The sequence below is a fragment of the Siphateles boraxobius genome, unplaced genomic scaffold (assembly GCF_051911475.1).
Source record: "Siphateles boraxobius isolate OS27281-9 unplaced genomic scaffold, OSU_SipBor_1 25, whole genome shotgun sequence".
NCBI classification, from domain to species: Eukaryota; Metazoa; Chordata; class Actinopteri; order Cypriniformes; family Leuciscidae; genus Siphateles; species Siphateles boraxobius.
Window position 1 is genome coordinate 6900607 of NW_027508866.1, and position 9562 is coordinate 6910168.

The window sequence follows — 9562 nt, forward strand, 5'->3', positions numbered from 1 at the left end:
ATGCTGTTTTAATTTCGCCGCTCTGCGCTTTCTTCGACCGCTGTGATGATGTGGTTTGTCAGAACAACTTCCGCGTAGGTGTTTTTCTGTGACTGAAAGTAAAGTTCAACAATGGATATTTAACTACCGGTATTCATTCCGTAAATTAGTACGACACCCATTCATATATGTCCCGCCTCACGGAGTCTCATTTTAAGGCTGCTCTGTATGATACTGTAGTGTAGTTAGCTGTAAACTGGTGAGATTCCCTGCAGTGATATGTTGACTGAGAAATGGATGATGGATTTCTGTTTATGTGATTTATTGCAATGTTCGATGATCCTGGCGCTGATCGTCTTACTTTTGGTAAATATATATTTTATTTTGAAAGTTTTATAATTTTTATACTATTGTGGATTTTTATTTGTTTCTGATTTATGTTTGCTCTTAGTGACCTATCCATTCTGTTGGTCTTGTTATTTGTTAATGAAAATGAATTGCAATGAAATTGTTATTTTGAAATACTTGTACATATGTATAGTCACACTTCTGTTAAGCTTCACCGATTCATCCAGTTGAACTAGTTACTCCCTTGTGTCACACCTGTTTGTTCTTTTCTTTAGGTTGTTGTGATTGCTCATGTCAGTGCTCAGATGGTAGATCAGACTCGCCATGAGAAGGAGAAGCACTATTTGACTGCAAAGGGCAAAAAAGAGTCTTTTCCCAGTTTGATGGACCCTCCCTCATTGGAGCTGTCTGTGGTCGTCCCTTCATACAATGAGGAACTCAGATGTGAGTTATTTTGAATATATATATATATATACAGGTCCTTCTCAAAAAATTAGCATATTGTGATAAAGTTCATTATTTTCCATAATGTAATGATAAAAATTAAACTTTCATATATTTTAGATTCATTGCACACCAACTGAAATATTTCAGGTCTTTTATTGTTTTAATACTGATGATTTTGGCATACAGCTCATGAAAACCCAAAATTCCTGTCTCAAAAAATTAGCATATTTCATCCGACCAATAAAAGAAGTGTTTTTAATACAAAAAAAAAGTCAACCTTCAAATAATTATGTTCAGTTATGCACTCAATACTTGGTCGGGAATCCTTTTGCAGAAATGACTGCTTCAATGCGGCGTGGCATGGAGGCAATCAGCCTGTGGCACTGCTGAGGTGTTATGGAGGCCCAGGATGCTTCGATAGCGGCCTTAAGCTCATCCAGAGTGTTGGGTCTTGCGTCTCTCAACTTTCTCTTCACAATATCCCACAGATTCTCTATGGGATTCAGGTCAGGAGAGTTGGCAGGCCAATTGAGCACAGTAATACCATGGTCAGTAAACCATTTACCAGTGGTTTTGGCACTGTGAGTAGGTGCCAGGTCGTGCTGAAAAATGAAATCTTCATCTTCATAAAGCTTTTCAGCAGATGGAAGCATGAAGTGCTCCAAAATCTCCTGATAGCTAGCTGCATTGACACTGCCCATGATAAAACAAAGTGGACCAACACCAGCAGCTGACATGGCACCCCAGACCATCACTGACTGTGGGTACTTGACACTGGACTTCAGGCATTTTGGCATTTCCTTCTCCCCAGTCTTCCTCCAGACTCTGGCACCTTGATTTCCGAATGACATGCAAAACTGAGCAACAGTCCAGTGCTGCTTCTCTGTAGCCCAGGTCAGGCGCTTCTGCCGCTGTTTCTGGTTCAAAAGTGGCTTGACCTGGGGAATGCGGCACCTGTTGCCCATTTCCTGCACACGCCTGTGCACGGTGGCTCTGGATGTTTCTACTCCTGACTCAGTCCACTGCTTCCGCAGGTCCCCCAAGGTCTGGAATCGGTCCTTCTCCACAATCTTCCTCAGGGTCCGGTCATCTCTTCTCGTTGTGCAGCGTTTTTTGCCACACTTTTTCCTTCCCACAGACTTCCCACTGAGGTGCCTTGATACAGCACTCTGGGAACAGCCTATTTGTTCAGAAATTTCTTTGTGTCTTACCCTCTTGCTTGAGGGTGTCAATGATGGCCTTCTGGACAGCAGTCAGGTCGCCAGTCTTACCCATGTTTGCGTTTTTAAGTAATGAAATAGGCTGGGAGTTTTTAAAAGCCTCAGGAATCTTTTGCAGGTGTTTAGAGTTAATTAGTTGATTCAGATGATTAGGTTAATAGCTCGTTTAGAGAACCTTTTCATGATATGCTAATTTTTTGAGATAGGAATTTTGGGTTTTCATGAGCTGTATGCCAAAATCATCAGTATTAAAACAATAAAAGACCTGAAATATTTCAGTTGGTGTGCAATGAATCTAAAATATATGAAAGTTTAATTTTTATCATTACATTATGGAAAATAATGAACTTTATCACAATATGCTAATTTTTTGAGAAGGACCTGTATATACCACTGAATCCCTATCCCATTAAAGGTGCAGTGTGTGATTTGTAGCGGCATCTAGTGGCGAGGTTACGAATTGCAACCAACAGAAGTTACGGTGACCAACAGGAAAATGTCATCGTCCGAGACAGCAGAGAGTAGCCAGTTCAGCAATGTGGTTTTCTTTACCAGGATAAATTAAGAAATTATGTGTACTTAATTATTAAGGGTGTCATGATTTCGATCGAAATTATTTCACAATTTCAAAAATCAAAATAAAAAATGGAATCGTTGATGCTGCCACGCCCCCATGTAGCGCCCGTGATGGAAAGTTCGGATCGTTTTACTGACTCTATTGTTCAGTCTCGTTCATCAAAATTAACTAATCTTTTTTCTAGTCATTTCAGGGGCTTTAAATGTTATACTTTTAACAGGCAAATTCCCCGAGCACATCCATCTACGCAATCTTGATCATATTCTGAATTAAGAAATCATTATAATGCAGTCAAAAATAATTTACAGGGAACATGAATAATTACTTGACCTTCCGAGTCTTTTGTTCATTTGTCGCGTGACAGAGGCAATGAACGGATCGTTCATGAACGACTCATCACGGCGCGGAAAAAAAACACACGTGTTGAAAGGCTGTCAGTCCTCTAACTTATATTCTATGCCCGAGCCTGAACTTGGTATTTCCTGTCACTATCCTCGGGCCGGGCTCTTCATCTATAGATGTGCACTCCCAACGCAATAGAGTGCGGCACGGGACTAGATTTGATGGCCGAGCGCGAGCGGTAATGCACTCACTCTGTGTGTGCGGGAGAATAAAACGATTCGCGGCACTCCCGCAAACTAGAAATATCTATGAATAAAACTTATAAAAACGAATACATTTCTATTTATCTGTTGCAGAAAAGCAACAAGAACAACTAAAACAAAACAGAAACGATTTACAGGCCAGAGTTTCTATTTAGAACATGTTTGCAGCGTTGAGCGATTTAGCCAATCACAGACATGTTTTGATTTCTTGAACGCAATGGCCAATCAGAAGCATTTAAGACAGACTCCCCTCACTGCTCAAAACGGACTTTTTGTTCAGAGCTGAATTTTGTAAGGTGGCAAATTATAACAAACAAAGTGTAGGCTATATATTATGAAAGATTCATTGTGCAGTCAGCTTCACTGATAATAACAGAGATGTGTGAGATAGCGATGAACTGATGTCAGCTTTTAAGGAGCAACAGCAACCTGTGCTTGAAAAAAAAAGAAGTAAAAATCGAGAATCGAATCGAACCGTGACCTTAGAATCGAAAATGTAATCGAATCGAGGATTTGGAGAATCGTGACACCCCTATTCATTATTCAGTAAAACTGTTATTGCGAATATTATTGTTACTTGTTCATCATTGTGTCAGTGTTTTATTCGCTGAACTAAGCTTGCTTCCTTGCACGAAGAGCAACATAGAAACAAAATGCGTTTATCCGTTTAGGGCCACTGTAGAAACATGTAAGGGAACCCGCAGTGTGTGTAGACAGAAACTGCTCATTCTAAGGTAATACAAATATAACGGTTCATTAAGTAAGGTCTTTATACACCACTGAAAACTTATTTTTCACGGTAGTGAGGAAACGCGCTCTGTAGCGCTGTGTGTTCGCTGTCGGCTACTGTAGAAACATGACGACACAATATGTCGACCTCTATAGAAGGGGGTGCCAGTGGTTATGGAGATATAAATGTCTCATTCTAAGGTAATAAAAACATAATGGTTCATTATGCAAGGTCTTTATACACCACTGAAAACATAGTTATGGATCTTATATTAAATTTCTGTCAATAGATCCTCAGAAATATTACACAATGCACCTTTAACCTCCTCTTGGCAATAAGAAGACTATAAATTGGTAATGTTTGTATCTGTTTTATCACACAGTGCCTGCTATGATGGATGAAGCCATGGAATACCTGGAGAAAAGACAGGTGCTTTATTAATTTTTTATTTTATGTTATTTTTTACATTTCTATTATGAAACAACAGGCTAGCTAGTGTCATAACTGACGTATTAGTTCTGTTTTTCTGACTAAAATGTTTGTGATAATGATTGTTTTATAACATATTTACTTTAAATACACCTTTAAAAAGTATACATTTATAAATAAAAGTGTAAATATATCTGAGTTCACCTATGAATCCAGGAATGATGCCACATGTTTTCTTTGAATCCTTTTGGATGTTACTGCAGACTGGCTATTCTTACAGCATGTGTGAATGTTTCACCACTAGATGGCATTGCTGTAACTAAAGTGACTCTCTTTAGTTTAAAGGGTTAGTTCACCCAAAAATGAAAATTATGTCATTAATAACTCACCCTCATGTCGCTCCAAGCCCGTAAGACCTCCGTTCATCTCCGGAACACAGTTTAAGATATTTTAGATTCAGTCCGAGAGCTTTTTGTCCCTCCATCGAAAATCTATGTATGGTATACTGTCCTTGTCCAGAAAGGAAATAAAGACATCATCAAAGTAGTCCACGTGACCTCAGTGGGTTAGTTAGAATTTTTTGAAGCATCGAAAATACATTTTGTTCCAAAAATAACAAAAACGATGACTTTATTCAGCATTGTATTCTCTTCCGGTTCTGTTGTCAATCCGCGTTCACGAGGCCAGTGACGCTGCTGACGTAAGACGCTGCTGACGTGTTATCTGGTGCGTCCGTGTATTCGGGTTCAAATAAATATGTCTGGTTAAAAAAAATGCAAGTCTTCCCCTGTGTCGAAATCCTTAGACATGTTTGCAAAGATTGTTTTGTTTACAGCGTGCGTCTCCCTCAGACTGTAAACGAAGCTCGGGCGCACCAGATAACACTTCAGCTCGTCTTACGTCAGCGGACTCATGAACGCGGATTGACAACAGAACCGGAAGAGAATACAAAGCTGAATAAAGTCGTCGTTTTTGTTATTTTTGGAAAAAAATGTATTTTCGATGCTTCAAAAAATTCTAATTAACCCACTGAGGTCACATGGACTACTTTGATGATGTCTTTATTGCATTTCTGGACAAGGACAGTATACCGCACATAGATTTTCAATGGAGGGACAAAAAGCTCTCGGACTGAATCTAAAATATCTTAAACTATGTTCCGAAGATGAACGGAGGTCTTACGGGCTTGGAACGACATGAGAGTGAGTCATTAATGACATAATTTTCATTTTTGGGTGAACTAACCCTTTAACCCAATTTGTCCTCTTGTTGATTTTACAGAACGAGAATCCATTATTCACATATGAAGTTGTTGTAGTAGATGATGGCAGCAAAGACAAAACTACAGAGGTTGTTTTACGTCTTATTGTAATTATTTGTTATAATATATAACAATGAATAATATAAAACAATCAAACTGAATGCTTGATCATATATATCCCCAGGTTGCCATGAAATACACAAAAAAGTATGGAGCACAGAAAGTGAGAGTTCTGACATTGGTGAAGAACCGTGGAAAAGGCGGTGCAGTTAAAATGGTAATAATGCAATAAACACCCAGTCCTCCTTGTGCATTGTCATAGAGGATGGTATCCACATTTCTGATGAAATCTACTGAAAGACAAGTTGGGAATGTCTCAGTTGGGAATGTGAATAAACTCATGAATTAATGATATGGCTTGATGCCTGAAGCAGTTTAAATATCTGCTCAAGCTCAGCTAAAAGTCTTGTTTTGCACCCACTTAGTTCAACAGTTGCTATAATGTTGTTGTGTTTGTCTCTCCTCAGGGAGCACTAAGCTGTCGTGGGAAGCTCATTCTTATGGCTGATGCTGACGGAGCCACTAAATTTGCTGACATTGAAAAGGTGGAGGAAGGTCTTCAGAGCATCAGTGAGAAGCCTGTGAGACACCACTTTTTGTAAATATAAATAGACATGCAGCAAATCTCAGAATAGTTGGTATGTGGATTACATATTTGTTTGAAGCTTAACCAGGAGCTGGAGTCATCGAATTACTTGCAGACCTTTCCTTGTCAAAAGATCTCAGAGCATCTAAAAATGTTTTCCTTTTATGTCAATGCAGGATAACATGGCGATCTCCTGTGGATCCAGAGCTCACCTGGAAGAAGAATCAGTGGCTCAGGTATTCAGTGTTTCTCAAAAATATTGGAGCATAATAGCTAATGTTCATGAGGAAATTGCCAGTACTTTTGCATTTTCAGTCTTGTGTTTCTTTTTGTGACAGCGGTCAATGTTCCGAACGTTTCTGATGTATGGATTCCACTTCTTGGTGTGGTTCTTTTGTGTGAGGGGGATTAAAGACACACAATGTGGATTTAAGCTCTTCACTCGTGAGGCTGCATTGAAAACTTTCTCCAGCCTGCATGTGGAACGCTGGTAAGGACGCTTAAAAGTTGAAGAGCTTTATAATAAAATGCCCCAATTATGATAAAAAAAAGAATATTACCTTTGATGTAATGTAATAGTGTAGTGTAGCTGTTGTGTCAAGTTTCAAAGATCAAAGTGCACGAAAGTTGGAGTTCTTGTCTCCCAAAAGAAAGAACAGATTCGGAACTGCCAAAACAAGTCCTCAGTAATTCCGGTCTTATTGCCTGCTCAAACCTATGTAGGATTGTAACAAATTTGCATAATGCCAGCCTTTTGTCTTTATTGTTTGCTACTTTGACCCTCCCTCAAACACTGTAGCTGTAACTGAGGCCTGGAAGTGTTTGATTTGTGTTGTCGACATGTCGATGCGCTGCAAAATCATTTTGCATCCACTTCAAAAGAATGAGAATGAGGAAACCGACACCATCTTTACTGTTCGTATCACCTATGTATCAAGTGTTGAGGAAGCCCGGAGGCCTCAGGGCTGTTTCGTTTCCGTGCTTGTAAGCGGTAGGCCAATCACAACAGACTGAGTCATCTGACCAATCAGAGTAGAGAAGGCTCTCAGAAAGGAGGGGTTTAGAAAGACAGAATCTATTATCAAACCGTTTCAGACACTGTGATAAAAAAGGTCATGTTGCTTTGTATATTATGATAAAATTGTGTTGTTTTTTTTGGCCTTGGATGCATAAAAACCTATGGTAGACTCCAAAACTAAATTAGAAACCTTAAAAATAGCATAATAGGGGCATATATTTCCAAAAAGCACTTTTACTTTTAAGAACCTTTATTTTATTTTTTTTATTTCAATTTGAATTTTAACCTCTTAATTAAAATTAAAAAAAAACGTGTCCTACAGGGCATTTGATGTGGAACTTCTGTACATTGCTCAGTGTTTTGACATCCCTGTATCAGAAGTGGCTGTTAACTGGACAGAGATTGAAGGTTTGTGCTGTCAGTTTTGAAATATAATACACTTAAAGCATAGGCAATTAAAATAATTAATACTCTATATCTTTTTTCTAGCAGTATATGTCTAAAAAATGAAGGTTATTTCCACTATGAGGTAATGAAGACTTGTTTTATTGCACATTTAGGGTCAAAGTTGGTGCCGATCTGGAGTTGGCTACAGATGGGCCTGGATCTAGTCTTTATCAGACTGCGTTACCTCACTGGTGCCTGGAGGCTGGAGTCTGAGAGAAAAACTCAGTAGCTGTTGTTATTACCAGTGTGCTGCTCGTGAGCTAACGGGCCGATGGCCCTTAACACACAGCCCTTTGCCACAAATGAGTGCATTGCATACGTAATCGGTGAACAGCATTAGCGTTTCATTATCACTGACCGTGCCGTGACCACATAAGGGGATTGTCCTTGTATTTTTATTTTTTTAATGTAATATCGCTGTTTTTCATGTTTTTCTTTTGCATACTATAGGTTTGGTTTTGAAATGGGGCAGATGGTTCTTGGCCAAATAAAGAAAAATTATAATCAGTTTCTGCATTTACAACTAATTTGAAAATGTTGCACAGAACCAGAGGACAAAATTATGAGATTTTTATTAAACAAACTTATTTGAAAAACGATTTGACTCATGCAGAGTATCAAAGTATAATTTCTGGTCTTGATTTGTAGTTTTTTTTTTTTTTTTTAAATGTATGTGGTGTGTGCTGTTTAAAATCAGTGCCACCCAAATCCATTTTTAACACACTCATCCACACATATAAGGTTTAAAAACACAGTTGACCGACTGAAATGGTCCATGGCCGGGCCACAGCTGAGGTATCCGGGGCCCTGTTGTGGGTTGTTCTTGTGGGTCCCCCCTCAGTTGACATTGCAGGGCCCCCAAAAGCCGGGGTCTAGAATCTCCACCTCCTTTCGCCCCTCTAGCAACAGCCCTGGTCCTTGGTCTGGCATGTACTCAGTCCTTTTTAATGTGGTTTACACAATGGGTTTCTCTGCACCCTGGAGAGAATATCCTGTTTATCCTCCCTTTCTCTCCACCAGGAAGGCATTTGTTCTTAGTCATCCCCTCTATCTTGTTAGCCACTCTAAAAGATGATGTATTTCAATATTTTCACTGATAAATTATTTTTTTAAATCAGTTATTTAAGCAGCTATATACGTATTGTATTTCTCCCATCTGCTAAGCCCTAAATATGGAGGCTTTATCATTTATATGATCCTGTGCACCTTGATTGAAGAGGATCATTTTGCGGTGTCCTTTTATTGGAAACGAATTCCCCCTGTCAAACTCATTTGATCAAAGAGAGCACTAAATATGCGAGCTGTCATTATTGGGAGTATTGTTACGTTCCCCTGCAGTTGTTGTAAACTGTGAAAATGTCAAACTTCTAGACTCTCTGTCGCCATCCTGGCTTGCGTCATTAACTGGACAAGTCACTCTACGCACACAATCGAAGTGTATCCATCCGCGCCGAGGAGCGCAGGAGAAGTAGGGCTATCGATAACCACTGGCGGATCGCCAGCAGTCTGTCACTAAATATTCTACTACTTTCTTCTTTAACTTTAACAATATTCTGCTTCCAATTTCTAAATATATAACTGTTAAATGTCTAGAGAGAATAGAGCTTTTTTGTTATTAACAACTTTTTATTTTGTTTTGCCTAAAATGATTAAGTAGCCTAATTCGAAAACGGTTCGTTTTAATCCCAGTGTATCGTTGTAATGACCAGGTTGTAAATTGGGTTGACCCAAAACAATTCTAAACCCCCTCAAAGGTAAACAGATTAGATGGTGTCTTAAATGTACGTAATTTAACGCATACAGACAACGTTTCTGTGGCCATTAAAATATTGGAATTTAGTGAGAAGGCGCTCGT

At 39.0% G+C, this 9562-nt stretch overlaps 1 protein-coding gene across 1 annotated transcript; it reads left to right on the forward strand.

Moving 5' to 3' along the window:
* Positions 1 to 16: 16 nt before the first annotated feature.
* alg5 (ALG5 dolichyl-phosphate beta-glucosyltransferase) lies at positions 17 to 8303 on the forward strand. The gene is made up of 10 exons (XM_077242237.1): positions 17 to 345; positions 603 to 771; positions 4289 to 4335; positions 5617 to 5685; positions 5781 to 5873; positions 6124 to 6237; positions 6419 to 6478; positions 6581 to 6732; positions 7583 to 7668; positions 7821 to 8303. Exons 1-10 carry the CDS (start codon positions 259 to 261, stop codon positions 7934 to 7936), a joined length of 993 nt encoding a protein of 330 aa, XP_077098352.1. The 5' UTR covers positions 17 to 258; the 3' UTR covers positions 7937 to 8303.
* Positions 8304 to 9562: the final 1259 nt, after the last annotated feature.